General features: G+C 42.1%; 2 protein-coding genes across 3 annotated transcripts in view; one reads left to right on the plus strand and one right to left on the minus strand.

The window, feature by feature from the left end:
• LOC115159169 (exosome RNA helicase MTR4) overlaps positions 1-1,761 on the plus strand; it is a 52,074-nt gene extending 50,313 nt beyond the window's left edge. The window contains exons 25-26 of the mRNA XM_029708629.1: positions 978-1,082; positions 1,601-1,761. Coding sequence (XP_029564489.1) covers positions 978-1,082; positions 1,601-1,653 — 158 coding nt within the window. The 3' untranslated portion in view covers positions 1,654-1,761. The remainder of the gene's footprint in view (positions 1-977; positions 1,083-1,600) is intronic.
• The window catches only part of LOC115159170 (phospholipid phosphatase 1), a 37,119-nt gene continuing 18,872 nt past the window's right edge, over positions 1,726-19,972 (minus strand). The window contains exons 2-6 of one of the 2 annotated variants that reach the window (XM_029708631.1): positions 14,238-14,389; positions 10,715-10,998; positions 5,183-5,240; positions 2,697-2,873; positions 1,726-2,400 (exon numbers count right to left, since the gene is read on the minus strand). In XM_029708631.1, coding sequence (XP_029564491.1) covers positions 2,278-2,400; positions 2,697-2,873; positions 5,183-5,240; positions 10,715-10,998; positions 14,238-14,389 — 794 coding nt within the window. In that variant the 3' untranslated portion in view covers positions 1,726-2,277. The remainder of the gene's footprint in view (positions 2,401-2,696; positions 2,874-5,182; positions 5,241-10,714; positions 10,999-14,237; positions 14,390-19,972) is intronic. The other variant, XM_029708630.1, reaches the window with a different exon arrangement.

Here is a 19,972-nt window from a genome sequence, read left to right on the forward strand (position 1 = left end):
GAAATATATGGTTTTCTCTGCATTCTGAATTGGCTGTAGGCCTAGTCCTTTATGGCTGGAAAGGTTTGTTTTTCTGAGGTGCACTTTAGGGAATAACAGATTTTTACCTTGTGTATGAACTGCAATAGGCAATGGCTGCAATGTATAGCTTCAAAATATGTTTACTATCGTGGACTGTCAGTCCTTGCATCTATGAATTTCAGAGGGATTACATTTCCACAGCGCCATCCTTCAGCTGTATACCAAAACAAGTGACGGAGCTGCTGTTTTGCTGAAAAACAAATCCCAGGTTGTAGCTTTTAAGGCACCATGAGTGTAGAGGATATAAAACGATGAAAAATAGCTGAAACAGATCATCCCCCCCTAATGCTCTCATTCTCTCTTCAAAGTAACTCTAGAGATAAGACTGGTATTTGGCTCTGTATTTCACCCTGACATGAGCAGGAAAATATGCATCTCCCCTCTTAATTGCGACGCACAAGATCATCGTTCAGTTATCAGATCCTTCTGAGATTGTGGCTCTGGATTCCATGTGAAGCTGTAAACTATGTAGTTGTATTTTTATAAGGAGGGTTGGGGTTCTGGTCACACTGAGAGGCGAACCTTGGTGTGGCCTGGTACCTATCATGTTGTCATATAGTTCAGTTGGAACGGTCTTCGAATAACTATTTAATGGCCTTTGGCCGAATCGTAACTGAAGACTCCCCCATTGACAATCTCCCCTGAATTTCCCTAGTTATACACACACATCCTCTATTTGAATGACAGCGGGCCATCACTCTAGTCAAACTGACCCGTATCTCAAGAGACTCCTGTCTGAGTACCGATCCCTTTCTCAGTACAGATCCCTGTCTCACTGATCTGTGCGGAGTTGAGTTTTCATACTGATCCCTGTCTCTGTGCTGGCTGACCTTCTCTCGTCTTTGTCCGTAGGGAGTATCATCTTCTGCTCGGTAACCCTGTGTCTGTCTCTGTAGGGAGTATCATCCGCTGCATGCGTCGCCTGGAGGAGCTGCTCCGTCAGATGTGTCAAGCAGCCAAGGCCATCGGTAACACCGAGCTGGAGAACAAGTTTGCGGAGGGTAAGATCTGCTCTACATCTACTGGTTGCAGCCTTCAGGCTGACAGAATGCTCGTGTGTGGTCTGTAAGTCTGCAGACTTGTTCTCCTACTATTGGTTTAAACTGTAGAGGGTAATCTGATCTCTTCTGCTGACTGCCCCGATGCTGACATATGTATGCCAGAGTTCAAACTTGGTGTACTACTACCAGGGCTTCAGAGAATCCTCATGTTGGTTGTGCCTGTGTCCCAAAGTCAAGACATCTCCCCTAGTTAAAATACATTGTTACAAAGACACAACCACAGCTCACAAAACTAAAGTCTGAACATCCTTAGCAGTCAATGGAGACAACCAACACTGTCTGTTGGGTTTAATTCCAACTAGTGCAGTTTTCACCCTGCCTCTATCTTAGATTGTAGGACTGAGTTGTATGGACCAGGTTGTTGTCAAGCTTGGAAGCACCTATTACCTTAAGGAGATACTATGTGTACAATTTCAACGACAATTATACTCATGTATTTCTTTTGTTTTTCATTACAGGTATTACGAAAATCAAGAGGGATATTGTGTTTGCTGCCAGTTTATATCTGTGATTTGTTGTATTTTGTGACCGAGTGACACCTGTTTGTTGGTTTGAGTATTTTCCATCATGACATCCAGACAAATTAAACAGATTTTTTTTATTTGTGTTAAGCATAAAATGGCTTATTTTCCTTTCAAAAAGCGCAACATATTTGTACATACTTCAACAATTTTAATAAAAGTCTGTATAGTGATTTCTTTTAACATACAGCTGGATAAAACAAAGATGTTTTTTTTGTTGCTTCAGGTGAAGATACATTATATTGGTCTGGAATAATACACAGGAAGCTGTAATAGTAGCAGTCCAGCCAAGGCAACATGGGTGGGACTCAGAGTCCAATAGGGAGCTGAGACAGCTTGGCTCCAGGTCATAGGTCAGGAAAGCACAAAGCAGGGTTACATTCACATGTCTGTCTGATTCCCAAATGGCACCCTATTCCCTACATAGTGCACTAGTTTTGGTCATAGCCCTATGGGTCCTGGTCAAAACTAGTGCACTATGTAGGGAATGGGGTGCCATTTGAGACGCATAATTTCTTTCCACCCCAGTGGTCCGACCCTTGGTGGGGTATGATGTGCATGCAGTAAACGCTTCCCACCAGATACGCGGGTGTACGGTTCCTCTTCTCTATAGCTTAGTTGGGGCTGCTGTCGTAATGGTTTCCGTTAGTGGGTGTCTCTTGCAGGCTGGTGTGGGGAATCTCCACATCCTCCTGAGGCTCCACCCTCTTCTTGAAGAAGTCTGACACGAAGAATACCTGCAGTGGAAAGATAAGTGTCAGTGGACATCTTCGCAGGGAAATGGTTAACCTTTTGACTTACCTCAGAGCTCATCATTTTATTGAAGAGAATGGCTACTTAGGTAGGAATTAAGGCGGGACACGTATAGGTCTAAATAGTTTCAGGTCAGGAGACGCCTTTTGACTACAATCCACTGGGTCTGGATGAAATGCCCTCTAACCTCTAGGTAACAGAAGACCAATTTCTATTGTAACAAATGGACAAATAAAGCTGAATTGCCTTAACCAAATGAAGCAGTGTGACGGTAACTCACCACCAGTATGGCCACGAGTGCTCCCTGAATAAGGCCAGCCAGGACGTCGCTCCAGTGGTGTTTGTAGTCGGACACACGGGACAGGCCAGTGTACACGGATGCAGCGATCAGGAAGAACTGGAGTGTTGGTCTCAGGAGTCTAGCCCACTCTGCCTGCAGTCTGGCCTGGATGTATAGCTGGGAGACAGGTGGAAATGAGTTAAGACGTGCCTAATTAAAGGTAAAAAAAAAAAAAAGGCCTTCTGGTTTTTACTGCTAACTTGTTTGGTCAGTTAAAATGGAAATGAGTTACAGGCTAAATGGATTTTAATGCTAACTAATTTGACCACAATATACTTTTCATTTTACAACAAATTGCTTTGCTGTCACAATACCCAACCTTGCACACAAGGACCACAGTGTCTGCTGCATAGCAATGTCATCAGAGCAATTGTAGGTTTGAAACTAGTAGTTGACATGATTTAATCCTCTTGAGGTTCGTGTGTACTGTTTGAGTTGGTTAAAGTGCTGGCTACTGTTTGTTTGAAAGTGGTCTGATCCATCATTAATGTGCGTGAGCTGATTTTGCCACTGTGTTCTGGTGTATGTAAAAATCATTCTAATGTTGACGCTGGCAGCTGTGGGATCTTGTGCACTTCTGTTTACTTAAACCGACTCTACATGGCAGCTTCTCAACTCTTGGATATAAACATGCTGAAACTTCCAAAGTAGTATTTAACCAACCAATCAGCCTTCGTCTGCTGTTTCTAATAGGCCTAAAACTTAGTTTAAATGCCTTAATGCCATATACAGTGAAATAGATCATTTCTATCAAAACAATATAATAACCTACTGTTCAATTTACAGCCATTTCCACCTCAAGGTGACTGCTTATAATTATGTAATAGTTTCCAAATCAGTAAACATGGTTATGAGTTATGGCCATTCTGTACCCTTGGACCATTTTGTTCAATAGGACAAAAATCAGCTTGACTCAGTAGTTCTCAATGCGTTTGTACAATAATGGGTGTGTCTATTCATTAATGGAAAACAAACCAGCGACGCTTCTTAATAGACTATGGACTTCTCTGTTCTTTGACTTTAGAACTGCTGTTTGGTCTTAACTCCCATTTGCTGCAGCGATTGTCAGGACTGTGTCATACTGTAGAAAGCTATACCACCTTACCAATTTTTACTCTCCTGTCAAAAGTTACATTGTGTTCAGCATTACTGTAACCCTGAGTCCTGACATCCTGTTTAAGATAAGCCAAAGGGACCCTTGCGTTCTGTGAGTCAGAGACCCAGCTCACAAAATACAAAAATACACTACTTTGTTGACCATCCATAGCTGCCAAAGTAACTGTCTACACCCCAGTGAAGATCAGCGCAGTGCACTGATGTGTTGCTGCATTTTGAGTACCAGTATTCGATGTACGCAAAGGGCCTTTATATTTATCATCCCATGTCTCTGCACTGTAGTGAACTTGAGGTAAATTCTGTTCTCTATAAATCTGAACCATGTACTACTACTGTATGTCAAGTATATCGAACAAAAATGCAACATGTAAAATGTTGGTCCCATGAGCTGAAATAAGAGATCCCAGAAATGTTCCATACCCACAAAGCTTATTTTTGCACATTTGTTTACGTCTCTGTTAGTGAGCATTTGTCCTTTGCCAAGATAATTAATCCACCTGACAGGTGTGGCATATCAAGAAGCATGCTCATTACAAGGCCACTCAAATGTGCAGTTTTGTTACAACGCAATGTCTCAAGTTGTGGGGGCATGCTGACTGCAGGAATGTCCGCCAGAATTTAATTTCTCTACCATAAGCCACTTCCAACATTGTTTAAGAATTTGGCAGTACGTCGTCGTCTGAGACCGGACAGCTGATGAAACTGAGTATTTCTGTATGTAATAAAGCCCTTTTGTGGGGTAAAACTCATTCTGATTGAGTAGGCTTATGCCCAGTCATGTGAAATCCATAGATTAGGGCCTAAAATATTTCAATTGACTGATTTCCTTACTCATTAAAATTTGTTGCATTTATATTTTTGTTCAGTATATACTGTCTCTGCACTGCAGTAAACTCAGTCTAACGTAAATCTGATTTACTTGCCGACGTATGTATCAGATTCATTATTTTTGCTGCTTTGAGTTAAATATTCATATAGAACACATCCAATGACCCTCTATAAATGTCTGCATTGTTAATGAATCTGATACATTTGAGCTGGGACGATAAACCAAAAATCTACACTGGACATTTTGCTGACATTCATTACAATTAAAAAAAACTATAGGGCCCTATTAGAGAAATATCAAGTTTGAAAAGTTTTCAAATATCTGACAATTAATGGCTACATTTAAAGTAGTAGTTAAGGGTAATAAACTGGTGCACATTGTTTTCAATTTATCGTTAAAATTCAGTGTATGGATTTTTGTCCATATCACCTAGCTCTATGATACATGAGTGCACACAGGAAACCCCATAGAGCATACTTACTGCCAGGAACAGCATGCAGTACATGGAGAAGGAGGAGTGGCCGGAGTAGAAGGACAGCCTGCAACACAACACACAATGGCATCATGGGATGGCTGTGTGCACTGGGGGGAAAAAACCCCACAAATAATTCACCCACCCACTTCAAATTGGCGCAGTGTTGGTGATAAATCCCTATTCTGTTGAATAACAGAAACACACACTGGCAAAACTGACACACCCTTTTCTGGGTAATAGGGTTGTGCTGGGGAGGGATGTCTGCTGACGTCTGTTATGGAGCACTGACTGATGAGGGGTGGGGATGTTGAGACAGCATCAGTTGCCCTGGGCGGGCGGTGAGAGAGCCGTTACCCTAGCCCACTTATCCGGCCGGCTTTAGTGTCTTCCTGTTTGCTTAAGCAGTGCTGCCCAGCGGAGGCGTCCGCTCGTCCAGCAAATGACTGATAACCAGCTGCTGATATAAACAGTGGGGATAGCTGCAGGCCCACAGACAACGCCCTGGAGCCTGGTACTGAAGTGGACACTAGTTAGTGTTGGGAGAAAGCCCATGGTTACACACACACACACTGCTCCAGTACTGAAGTGGACACTAGTTAGTGTTGGGTGAAAGCCTGACCATACTGACCGAAAAAGTCCACAGTACTGTAACATAATCCACCAGCCTAATGGCATAACAATAGAGAGCTGTATACAGCTTCTCTAGTGGTAATGGGTGAAAACAGAGGTTAAGACATATCACACAGAGAGAGCCAAGAGAGCTCTAACTCAACTCCCTTAATTCAATTATCTTTATTAACCATGTGAGGACAGTACAGCAATGAGGGAAGACAGATTGAACCCACAGGACCCAAAACCCCCTGTAAACCATTATAGAGGAATAACGTTGATTCACTGAGGGAGGTTTCCAAGTGTAAGGCACTTGGGACACACAAGCCAAGGTTCTGACCGACAGCGGGCCTCATTTCCCTGAGAGAAAGGCTCACATTGCAGAAAGAGGAATCGGGGTGTTGATCTGACCTGCTCTCATCACTCGATCCACCAGGCAGTTATTTGTTCTATTAATGACTACCATCCCAAAGAAAACACAAAGAACCCGGCCCTTGACCGGGGAAGGGCTGCCATGGGAGACCAGAGTAACACCCAGGTAAATATGACCTGGGGCCACACGCGACTGGGAGAGCCCACCCAGGGATCATGGTAGAGATTAGAGTAGTCTCTGTATGGGGTATACTCTGGTTTCTAGGGTAACACGGGAGAGACTTACCACATGAGGTAATGATGCACCACAGCCAAAGTGTATAGTCTGTATAGAGACAGCCAGCGAACTAACTAACGCCCACCACTGCCAATAACACTGGTATGACTGAGGATGGGACAGACCGGCAGGCACTCGACAACTAGCTCTCCATTTACGTTTGTTGTTGGTCTATAATTGACAAGTCCGAGATGTTGATTTCAAAATCTAAATAAAGACAGACTTCCTCTCCTTCGTACAACTGTCTTTTCAAGTAGATGAAAAATATGTTGTAATCTATATCCAGATTGAAATTTAGAGTGTTTTACAGAATTTGGTTAGTGCCTCATCTGATACTGGTAATTAACCTTGGTCTCCATGGTGATAACAAGTATGCTTGGAGACCAGCTTTCAGTGAAATCTCAGAGAAGCAGAATTCATATGGAACTTCTAAACTCAGACCCACGTCCGCCTCTGGAGCAGCCTTGCAAAGACCCATTTACCCAAAGGCAAATCAAGGTAAAACCATGGTTCCTAGTCCATTGCAATTAGGGCTTAAAGCAACCCCAGGTGTCCCAGTACAATGTAGGAGCTATAGCCAGGCAATAGCCCTACTTCTGTTTATTCCAGTTTGGCCTTGACTCCCACAGTTATTTGTGGAATTGCAAAACATTGTAAAGGTTAAAGTACAGAGAGAGATCTAGCTGAAGTCATTTCCCCCTGATAAGCAGCCAGCCTAGTTGTCAGTGTCAGACATCCTCTCAGTGAGTCTTTATAGACGATTTCCAGCTGAGCAGTTGTTCAACTGGGCACAGTCTGAATCCAAAATGGCTACCCCTTTTTTTTATTTTACCTTTATTTAACTAGGCAAGTCAGTTAAGAACAAATTCTTATTTTCAATGACAGCCTAGGAACAGTGGGTTAACTGCCTTGTTCAGGGGCAGAACGACAGATTTTGTACCTTGTCAGTTCGGGGATTCGATCTTGCAACCTTTCGGTTACTAGTCCAACGCTCTTACCACTAGGCTACGCTGCCGCCCCCTTTTCCCTATATAGTGCACTACTTTTGCTATGGGCTCTGGTCAAAAGTAGTGCACTAAATAGGGAGCCATTTGGGACACACAAGAAACTTCAAAGTGTGGGCTTGCCTTACTCAACAATGGTCAGCACTCAGCATATCAGAACCATAGAAATATAATATATTGGATTCTATTTCTAGGAACAGAACATAATCAGCAATAAAGCAGGAGATATTCTATTTCAGTGGAAGTATGATATAATTGAGTCAGCAGATCTGTAACAAGCATCCCAGCTGGTCACAAATCTTTCCTTAACCCTTCCTTTGATGTTTGCAGAGCTGTAAAAGTCAATGCAAGCTTGATCGAGCAATGCTGTACAGAAGGTGTGACGCATCGCTGTGCGCCTCCCAAATTTTGTAACAATGCAGAGGGCTCCGTATAGCTCCGCACTGACATGATTGGTTGACGGTACAGTGAGGGAAAAAAGTATTTGATCCCCTGCTGATTTTGTACGTTTGCCCACTGACAAAGAAATGATCAGTCTATAATTTTAATGGTAGGTTTACTTGAACAGCGAGAGACAGAACAACAAATAAATCCAGAAAAACGCATGTCAAAAATGTTATAAAATGATTTGCATTTTAATGAGGGAAATAAGTATTTGACCCCTCTGCAAAACATGACTTTGTGATTGCCAAGGGTTTTGCCACCAAGTACTGAGGTCAGACGTTTCTTGTAGTTGGCCACCAGGTTTGCACACATCTCAGGAGGGATTTTGCCCCACTCCTCTTTGCAGATCTTCTCCAAGTCATTAAGGTTTCGAGGCTGACGTTTGGCAACTCAAACCTTCAGCTTCCTCCACAGATTTTCTATGGGATTAAGGTCTGGAGACTGGCTAGGCCACTCCAGGACCTTAATGTGCTTCTTCTTGAGCCACTCGTTTGTTGCCTTGGCCGTGTGTTTTGGGTCATTGTCATGCTGGAATACCCATCCACGACCCATTTTCAATGACCTGGCTGAGGGAAGGAGGTTCTCACCCAAGATTTGACGGTACATGGCCCCGTCCATCGTCCCTTTGATGCGGTGAAGTTGTCCTGTCCCCTTAGTAGAAAAACACCCCCAAAGCCTAATGTTTCCACCTCCATGTTTGACGGTGGGGATGGTGTTCTTCGGGGGTCATAGGCAGCATTCCTCTTCCTCCAAACACGGCGAGTTGAGTTGATGCCAAAGAGCTCCATTTTGGTCTCATCTGACCACAACCCTTTCACCCAGTTGTCCTCTGAATCATTCAGATGTTCATTGGCAAACTTCAGACGGGCATGTATATGTGCTTTCTTGAGCAGGGGTACCTTGCGGGCGCTGCAGGATTTCAGTCCTTCACGGCGTAGTGTGTTACCAATTGTTTTCTTGGTGACTATGGTCCCAGCTGCCTTGAGATCATTGACAAGATCCTCCCGTGTAGTTCTGGGCTGATTCCTCACCGTTCTCATGATCATTGCAACTCCACGAGGTGAGATCTTGCATGGAGCCCCAGGCCGAGGGAGATTGACAGTTATTTTTGTGTTTCTTCCATTTGCGAATAATCGCACCAACTGTTGTCACCTTCTCACCAAGCTGCTTGGCGATGGTCTTGTAGCCCATTCCAGCCTTGTGTAGGTCTACAATCTTGTCCCTGACATCCTTGGAGAGCTCTTTGGTCTTGGCCATGGTGGAGAGTTTGGAATCTGATTGATTGATTGCTTCTGTGGACAGGTGTCTTTTATACAGGTAACAAGGTGAGATTAGGAGCACTCCCTTTAAGAGTGTGCTCCTAATCTCAGCTCGTTACCTGTATAAAAGACACCTGGGAGCCAGAAATATTTCTGATTGAGAGGGGGTGAAATACTTATTTCCCTCATTAAAATGCAAATCAATTAATAACATTTTTGACATGCATTTTTTGTTGTTCTTCTGTCTCTCACTGTTCAAATAAACCTACCATTAATATTATAGACTGATCATTTCTTTATCAGTGGGCAAACGTACAAAATCAGCAGGGGATCAAATACTTTTTTCCCTCACTGTAGGTGGGGGCGGTACATCCTGTATAAACACCAACTTCCTTGGCAACAAACATGGAGAACTTTGACAAAAGGCTATCCAACAAGTTCACAAATAAAACATTTTATGATACCCTGTGTAGGGATTTCAATGACACAAAAATGAGTTTGAACTCCTGGAAAGAGATCGGGGAGGTAATGGGGGTAGATGCGATAAAGATTTCAATGGAATGCAGACCGTGGAGGACAGAAGGACGCTGGCACACTTTCAACAAATCTGATCTAACAATGTGGTTTTTTGTCAAATCGGTCATGGTTGATGTATTGTAACAGGCCCACAATGTGGTTACTAAAATTCGAGTTGGATATATTTTGCTGCGTAACATTTAGAAGTTGTCCCTTTTCAGGTTTAGAAAAAGTGATTGCTAAATGCTAATTCCCATTCGTACAAGCTGGTAGAATAGCTAGCATACAGAAATCGATGGTGGTAGTCAGTTGTTTTTAACTATAAGGCAGTTGATTGACGATGACATGAACATGTATCGGGGCTGGCATCCATTCAAGTATTATACTCAGATTTTTACCTCAACATAGTGTGTAATACACACAAACAATAGCCTAAATGTAGACACATTTTGGGGCGATTTGGGATGGAGATGCAGGTGGGAAAACAGCGCAGTCTTTTTACTTCATGCTATCTTGGCAGATCTATGTTAAGCACCGGGAAACAGACTCCAACATCTCAGAAGAGGTAAGGTCTTGTCTTTTCATTTAGCCAGTTGCTTGTAATTAGCTGGATGGCTATAGAGATTAGCCCTGAAATCACTACGAGTGATGCGGTGCAGACCAATTTATTGCATGCCCATGACAGCTACCCGAAGCATGAATGCTCCGACCTCTGTGGAGGCTGCATCACAGTAAATGCTGTACAGCCACTGCAGATGTCGGATTGACCACATAAAGCCTTTTAGGCATAAGGTGGAAGCTCCACCATGTCACTGCCTATACCTTTCCAGACTCATCAGATATGCCTAATACCCACCCGATCTGTAAACACTGAAGGGTTAGGAGGGCTAAGGGGAAGTGGTTCTACACCCGCTTTGCTTGCTGTTTGGGGTTTTAGGCTGGGTTTCTGTACAGCACTTTGAGATATCAGCTGATGTAAGAAGGGCTATATAAATACATTTGATTTGATAGGGAGAAAATTCAGCCCAGCTGTCAGTTTCCTCTCAACAACACCCACCTGGCCTCGTTGACCATGTGCGTATCCCCGGTGCAGGTGAAGTCCTCAATGTAGGCGCCTGCCGTGCAGTTGATCAGCTCCCAGTCGGGCTTGCACACATCCAGGAAGTGAGGTCGCAGCCGACCAATCGAATACTTGGCGATGTCAGTGAGCGATTGGCTCATGGCAGCCCCGAACACGAAGGTGCCGATGGCTTTGTAAACACTGGCCACATACATGTTGCTGAAAGAGGACTTTGATTTGATGCGCTTTAGATAGACTGAAAGGCACTCTCCAAAGACCATCTGTGAGGAAGGGAGGAGAGGAAGTAGAGGAAGTAGAGGTTAGATCACTTACTCATCCCTCACAGCTTAGAGTCACAAGTATTTGCACATTAGTATTGTAATTCAAGTCAAAAGTCACAAAAATGACAGGTATTTTTAGAAGAATGTCCATCTGAGTGAATATATTATAAAGGCCTAACAAGGATGTCCACGGAGAAACATGTCTAAAGTAAAATGAGTAAAGGCCTTTTTAAAAGGGGAAATATCACAATGCAGATTGAGATGATTGAGACCATGTTGAGTGCAACAATCGTGTCATTTAATCATTGTGGGCGGTTGGTGAAGTGGGTCTTTTTAATGTCAAATAGTGTGACAACTTTCTGACTCACACCTCTCTACCACACTGTGTGACAATGGACCTGAAAGCATAAGCAGTTATCCGGGAGTGTATTTGCGTTCCCCTATCTGGAAATAAGCCTACAACATTAACATAAGCTTACTACTGTACTCTACACTCTCCCGAGGTGGGCGTTGACCTGATAACGGTTGACTGTTCAACTGTTTAAACATCAAGGGGAATTACCACCATGACACAGATACCATCAAGTCATAACGTGAAAGCCTTTGTGTGTGTGTGTGAAGGAATGGTCGAGGAACTGTCTTGAGGATGGAGGGAGTCCCCAACTTTCATTCATGACCTATAAATGAGTTGCATCCTGTGTGAGGGTTTCTACTTGCCGAGTACAATTACGCTGACTGACTGGAAATGTATGCAGACCATGGGATGTGAACCTTTTTGTCTTTTCCCATCAATTATAATGCAGAAGTTTCCTGTTTGATGTCAATTTAATGGAACTAAAAAGCTTTTTGATTTTGAATGCTGCAAAGAAGGACTTAATAAGTAAGATTTGATAACAGCCACAACGCTCCTAGTGTGCCTCATTTAGGCATTTTATTGGTATCTATCTGGCCCATATTCACAAAGTCTCAGAGTAGGACTGATGATAGGATCAGTTGTCTTTTAGACCAGGGGTTCCCAAACCTTTTCACTCGGGGGGCCTCCCTTCCGGCATTGGAGAACATCCAGCGCGCGTCATGTCTATGTCTATGGGCCCAAGCATTGTTCATGACAAACTTCACACCCCTCTTGTTGGTGGAGAGAATTTTGCAGGTTTAAAACTTATTTCCTGCAATTCTACACATTTTGTCATGGGGTGCAAAGAAAATGTTGCCGTTTTAAAGCAGATTTTCTTGCAATTTTATACATTTTGCCATGTCTAATGTGTATTCATGTGATACTAGAGTGACAAAAAAATTACAACAATATCTATTTTGTCCGATTTTGTCCGCTAAACCGCCCCCAGGAAAACACAGTTGACTAAGGTATGCAATGACTAACACTAGCCAATTTCGAAGTGGCACCTTGTGCATTTATATGGAATCATGTACTAACCAAAAAAGTATTAGAATCTAAAATATATATTTTGATTTAAACACAGCTTTAAACACTCTTGGCATTCCCCCATCAGCTTCATGAAGAATGCTTTTCCAACAGTCTTGAAGGAGTTCCCACATATGCTGAGCACGTGTTGGCTGATTTTCCTTCACTCTGTGGTCCAACTCATTCCAAACCATCTCAATTGGGTTGAGGTTAGGTGATTGTGGAGGCCAGGTCAACTGATGCAGCACTCCATCACTCTCCTTCTTGGTCAAATAGCCCTTACACAGCCTGGAGGTGTGTTTTGGGTTATTGTCCTGTTGAAAAACAAATTATAGTCCCACTAAGCACAAACCAGATGGGATGGCGTATCGCTGCAGAACGCTGGTTAAGTGCGCCTTGAATTCAAAATAAATCACTGACTGTCACCAGCAAAGCCTCAAAAGGGCTTTATTACAGACAGAAATACTCATCTGCACTCTGCCCCCCTCTAAAGATCCCGCAGGTGAAGAAGCTGGATGTGGAGGTCACCCCTGCCGGATGTGCACCACCCATGCCGACCCCTCGTGCCCCCCGTAAGGGGCACTCCCCCCCAGTTTGGGAACCACTGTTTTAGACCATGGTGACAGGGGGGACCTGATTCTAGATCAGCACTCCTACTCTGAGATGCTTTGTGAATACAAGCCTCTGTGCTTTGAGTTTAATATCTAGAAAATCTCTTGGAAATGTACTCACATGCTGACTAGACCAGGGGCGCGCTTGTTGATTTTGTCCGTTCACACCAAACGCAAATCAGGACAAGCAGGTTGAAATATAAAAACGAATTCTGAACCAACTATATTCATTTGGGGACAGGTCGAAACACATGAAACATTCATGGACATTTAGCTAGCTAGTTTGCTGTTGCTACCTAATTTGTCCTGGGATATAAACATTTGGTTGTTATTTTACCTGAAATGCACAAGGTCCTTTTTCCTGGATCTTTGTAGAATATTTTTACTGCCAACAATTAATCCACAGATAAAAAAGGGGAAACCTAGTTAGTTTCTAATTATTTATCTTCCAGTCTTCTTCTGTGGACTTTATATGGCGGTTGGCAACCAACTTTAACTGGAGTGTGGACCTCAGTTCATTTTTCAATCACCCACGTGGGTATATATGCTCCTAAAAACCAATGAGGAGACGGGAGAGGCGGGACTTATAAAACCAAGTTCTCTTTTAGCGCCTGGCTACGCATACGCTCGCGAGCAGTTTGGATGAAATGATTGAATAACATGTGTAAATGTATTTTTGCAAAGCTCGCGCAAGCAGTGTGCTCAGCATGTTACACAGTCAGAACACAAGCGATATCTCGGGAAGGCAGAGGGAGGGACAGTCTGGCCATTCCTATTGTATCGTTCAGACAGAGACTGAGTAGACTTATGGAGAGGTCTTTGTTACGGGGACTTTAACGGTCAACTGCCATGGTCTGATACGTTTGTGATCTAAGGGGTACATAGAGAAGCAACTAGCAAGAGTTGGGGATTTGTTTGCTTTTTCAGTTCTGAAGTGATACTTTGAGCATCTCTAAAATACGCAGTTCAATTTACAAATCAGTTTATTTGTTTGCTTGCTTTTGCAAGGAGGAGCATGGTGCTCCATTTATTTATTTTCACACAGACAGTGTGAGAATGTGATTAATGAAGCCAAGTAGTTAAACTATATACACATCATTGCTACAGTGATGTATGTATAGCATAAATTAATGACAAGCGCTAAGACTGGGAAAGGAAGAGAAAGATAAGTTAAGTTATCTAGTGAACATAAAAACAGGTGCACTTACAGTGAGTACTGTGATGGGTATCATAACTCCACCTAACAACTGATAGGATATGGTGTCTTCTTTAAGAGGGTACTTGATTGAATCATCGTTACAGAAAAATCCACGTTTGAAGGGATTGTGTAGCGGTGTGAGTATTGCGAATGGGAGTCCAGCTAGCAAAAAAAAGCAAAATTGGAGAAAACAGAACAAGAGAAATCGGTTAGGAGAGTAGGCTCTAAACAGCCTCCATATAAAGTCAATGCACAGTGCACGCCTGTCTAAAGGCGTCCGCATGCTTCCCAGCCGAAACAGTTCGGTAGAGTTTGTGCATATATTATGGCAACATTTTGTGACGTTTTTGTTCGTTTTGGACTTCAGTGAGTTTTTGTTTTTTTTGGAGCCGAAGTATACGCCCCCTTCATCAGTGATTGGTCAACAGTAGGGATTCTTCAAGAAAGTCTGTCATTCAACGAGGCATGACTCGTTTTATGCACATTCTTTTAAAATGAAGAATACTGCACCAAACATCTTGGTTAGATGGGTTCAGTTGGTAGAGCATGGCGATTGCCCCGTCAGGGTTGTGGGTTCGATTCGCATGGGGGACCAGTATGGGAAAATGTATGCACTCACTACTGTAAGTTGCACTGGATAAGATCGTCTGCTAAATTACATAAATATCTAATATCTCGTTGGCATAAATGTCAATTAATGACATTTCTTGAGTTAGATTCATTCTGAGTATGCGAGCACTCTCGTTCGGTTTGGCTAGGCTCCAGCCAAACTGAAGCATGCTGACGCCTTAAGACTGACAGGAAGAGAACATTCAGAGAGGAAAGTCAACACATATCCAAGTAGATATTTAAACATCGCAGGCTGTCAGGAACATAAGGAATGAAAAGTTTGAAACATTGTGGTTAGACAGTTGTCATGGCAACAGCCCCTACTCACTCCCATGGTAAAGAGATGGTGTTAATGGAAGAACAAACAAACGCCCAAATTATTCCTCTGCACTGATTCACAGCCTCAACTTTCACAGCCGTTTCGTGCTCGAGTGCAGTGGACTGGACACGCAATATGACAAGTAGTTGTCCATTCCACAACAACTCCCAATAGTGCTTGTTCTCTCTTCATCTCCCTCTCTGGGTTCATTTAAGGGCACAGCAGGTCATCCTTTTGGAAGTGGGCGATTCCACGCCAACGGGAGCGGGGTTTTTTTCGGGGGGGGGGGGGGATCTCAGATTGTTCTGGCAATTCTCACAGAAACTTCATTAGGAGGAAGGATGTTTGACCTGCCTTTCTACATTTATCACAAACCATTTTTTAGAAAATCATCAGTTTGAGGCCTTTTTAGACCTATACATGCCTCCTATAAAAATAACTTAGGATCCGTGAATAGTGTGCCCTATGGAGTATTTCTAGATTCTGAAATACACATATTTCAACATAAAAAAAAAATATTCATATGAAAATCTCAAAATTACCCTTTTTGGCTTTGTTCATTTTAAGATATCTTGTTTGGAACAATATACTCTACAAGTGCATAACATTTCCAGAGAGGGCTCTCTGCTAATTCTGAAGTTCTGCTACATTTTAGGAGCACCACCAACACCGTGAATGTTAAATGGATTTAAACGGGCGCTCCCTCTGCTTGTGATTTGCAGAATGTGCAATCCTAAAGGAGGGCTGTGATTGGTTAATGACCTATAACGTCAATTTCTATGTATAAAATGGGTCATATCATTAAAAGTACCAGAGAGCCCACTCTGGAAATGTGATGTGTTTGAAGAGTATATTGTTTCAAACAATATGTCTAAACATAAGCAAAATCAAAAATAGTATTTTTGAGATACTCATATAAAATGTTTTAATGTTGAATAAATGAAATGTTAGAATTGGCATTTCAGAATCAAGACATACTCCATAAGTTGACGCACACTATAAGGTGTGTAATGACACCAAGATGTTGTCTGTATCATGTAGGGTTCACAGATCAGTGTCTTACAGGAGGCATGTATAGGTCTAAAAAAAAGGGCCTATTATGGCCACTTTCATCATGATTTTCCCCACTTTCATCATGATTTTCTCAAAACGTGATACAAATGTTTAAAAAGCATGTCAAACATCATTCCTCCCAATGAAGTTCCTATGTGAGAATTGCCAGAACAATCTGAGATACAAAAAGATGTTCCGCTCCGCTGGTGATGAATCGCCCAAGTAACTCAGAGGAATGCTGTAACTGAGGAAGATTCACCTGGTTTCAATGTTAGTTACATAAGAAACTTTACAATAGAGTTTCACACTACATACAGTAGGGAAACTGTATTTGCTTCAAACGTGCTGTGGAAGAAGTCTTTATTTCACCTTTATATATACAGGTAAGTCAATTAAGAAAATGTTTTAGTAGTTAGTAATAAACACAAAACCGTAAAATCCCACACTGCTAGCTCTACAACACACATTGACCCAAAGAAAGTAGAAACTGGACATGTAGAAAGCCTCCCAAAATAGTTGAAGTTAATTCACATTGGTATGCAAATACTCTCCACGACTGATCTAAGAGGTTGTATTTCAGGATGTTATCATAGTCCGATCATGCTGCTGTCATCACAAAGGACCCCAGAACAGTCTGGCTGTCAAGGACTGAGAGGAGAAACTGGTCCAACACAGAGTCACGTGACAGATTCACTCTCGCTTTACAGACCCACTGTTCCTTAGAGCGAAAGCTGCATTGTGAAGCACCACAGTTTGAAAAATGTTGCCACGTGATGTGTATATATAAATAAATCAGTGTAAACCATAAATAGTCTTGTCCAGGGGACTGGAGTGGAGATAGAAGCAGTGAAACTTATGTATGGGACTCCAGTTAGATTATGACAGATTAAGTATAGATAATGGCAAAAAAAGTCAAAAGTCTGTGTACACTTTTTACTATACCTGTGAGTACCAGATGTTCTCACAAGCATAGAAAACCAACAAAAATTCAGAGAAGTCAGGGCATTTTGCCGATCCTCAATTGTAAAAAGGCTATTAAATAGCCTTTTAGGAGTTAGGGTAATGGAAAATAGGATTTTGAATGGGAATCAATTGTTGGTCCTCAAAAAGTCATCACAAGTATAGTGAGACATAGTTGTGTGTGTGTGTTTATATATATCAACATCCTGAAATCAGAGTGTTCCAGGAAAGTGTTCCAGTTATTTTTGGACAGAGAAAGTAGACAGTGTTTGTTCCAAAGCCTATCAACAGGATCCTCAAGTTTTAATAACATCTCTACATCCAACGCTCAATAACAAACATGTTGAAATTCTTCTAAATCTAATTTCTGTGTTAGCAGATAAACCTTAGGATCAATGATGTTTGCTATTGCCAAAGTTGGAAAAAGTGGTTAAGGAAAATTCCACAATAATGGAATTGCGCTGAGACTCAGATTTTTCACTTAAAATGTATGCCAAACAAAAAAAACATTGATTTCAAAGTTTAACAAACCATAGAAAAACTCTATGCACAAAGACTACTGTTAACAATTTACACTGAACATTTCACAAAAACACATTTACTGGAAGAACTGTGCAGATGCAAAGTTTGGTAACAGAATTTTGGTAAAATCTCCCATGTTTCCAAAAACTCTTAAATGCTGTATCTACTCCAAATTAAGATTTAACGATGTCTGCAGAAAGAATAGGGTTTCAATGATGACATGACAAATTGACTTTGAAAAAAAATCTATTTTGGTTATTGAACTACAGTAAGTGAACTGGATTTATACCCGGTAACGGAAATGCGGTAACGGAATTTCATCATCGGCCCCTAATCTGTAGTACACATAAATGTACAATTATGGATATGGTGATGTATCCTAAATAGGTACACAAAAAGGTATAATTATGCAATATCCTCCTTTGCATATTTGGGTATTATTCTACACACTGGCTATTATTTTAAAGAGCTCTGCCCCCAAACAAGACCGAATTTGAACCAATCATAGATGTCTTTGTTTCCCAAGTAGGGGACATCAAAGTACAGCGCAGTAGAGCACAGAACAGTAGAGTAAATTATGAGCTCAGTACTGTACAGTTCAGTACTCAACCCTAGTGTGCTCTAGTGTAACAAACTCCATTGTACTGTGCTGTCCAAACTTGTAAACCCAACTGTGGTTTGTGACTACTATGATTTGTCATTGTAGCTTATCAAATTGCAGACATTATGTTACGGATTCCTCGGAAATTCCATTACCGATTTGGTAAATGTTTTTAGTTTTAATCACTTAATAATTTATAAACCAAATAAATATTAGTAAAAACACTAAACTAGTTGTTGGCAGGGATGCACGATATATATCGGTGAGCATATCGGAATCGGCCGATATTAGCTAAAAATATCAACATCGGCCCGATGTCTAGTCTAACGCCGATGTGCAAAACCGATGTCAAAGCTGACGTGCATACCTATATAACCTATATATATATATATATATAATATATATATGACGTAATGACGCCATGTAAAATGTAGCGCTACATGTGCAACACAGCATTCCTAACCTAGCACACAATGTCTGCTGTGTGGATCGAGCAGTCAACAAGTCAAGCAGTCATTTGAAAGAGTAAGAACATTTCAGCGAGACAATTCAAAAGGTGAAATCCATTAACGCCAAGATAATGGAATTCATTGCCCTTGACAATCAACCGTTCTCTGTCGTGGGTGATGTTGGCTTTCGCCGACTAGTCGAGCACCGGTACACACTACCAAGTGCGCTATTTTTCAGATGTTGCCCTACCGGAGTTACACAGTAATATTGTCACTGCTATTAGCTTCAATTGACATTTTGACCAGCGATATCATGCGGAGCCTGACAGCACAGTGGGTCGTCGAGGATTTCGTACTGAGGAAAGTTTTTTTTGCATGCTCATGAATGTGCTGGTTGTCATACCGTTGCTGCCATTTCAATGGCATTTGAGAACATATTTGAAACATGAACACACTAGCTAGCTCCATTCTAACAACTGACTCAAGAAATAAGCTCATCAACTGCGCCTGCAGCAGACGTGATACCCTCTCATGGCATTCAAACACTTGCTCAACAAAACTGCCGACAATGGCTCACAAGCGATTCGGTGGCATTCTCTCTTTACTGTGTCGCCACAATGCTCGACCCTATGTACAAGGACCGCTACTTCGATGCAGAAAAGAAACTGGGTTTACGTGAAATGTTACATACACAGCTGGACAAGATGGAAACGGACACTGTGCACACCGAGGAAGAGGCGCCACGGACAGACAGAGCTGAAACTTCACAGCTTGACATGCATGATGAAATCCTGGTTGAGAATGAAACGACTGAACAAATGAACAACGAAACAGCACAGCAAGTAAGTGGAAGAAAAAGGTTTTGATTATGTTTTACTGGTAATGGGGACATACGTAAATGCCAACAAAATCACTTTTTGGTCAGTGTGGTGTGCGTGTAACCTTTATTTAACTAGGCATGTCAGTTAAGAACACATTTTTATTTACAATGACGGCCTACCGCGGCCAAACCCGGACGACGCTGGGCCAATTGTGCACCGCCCTATGGGACTCCCAATCACGGCTGGATGTGATACAGCATGGAGTCGAACCAGGGACTGTGGTGACGCCTCTTGCACTGAGATGCAGTGCCTTAGGCCGCTGTGTGTGTTAACTATTTAACTGTACTAGAATGCTTAAAAAGGCCAAAAATATGTAAATATCGGTAAAGTTTTTTTTGGCAAGGAAAATAT

This window comes from Salmo trutta, chromosome 23, assembly GCF_901001165.1.
Source record: "Salmo trutta chromosome 23, fSalTru1.1, whole genome shotgun sequence".
Lineage (NCBI taxonomy): Eukaryota > Metazoa > Chordata > Actinopteri > Salmoniformes > Salmonidae > Salmo > Salmo trutta.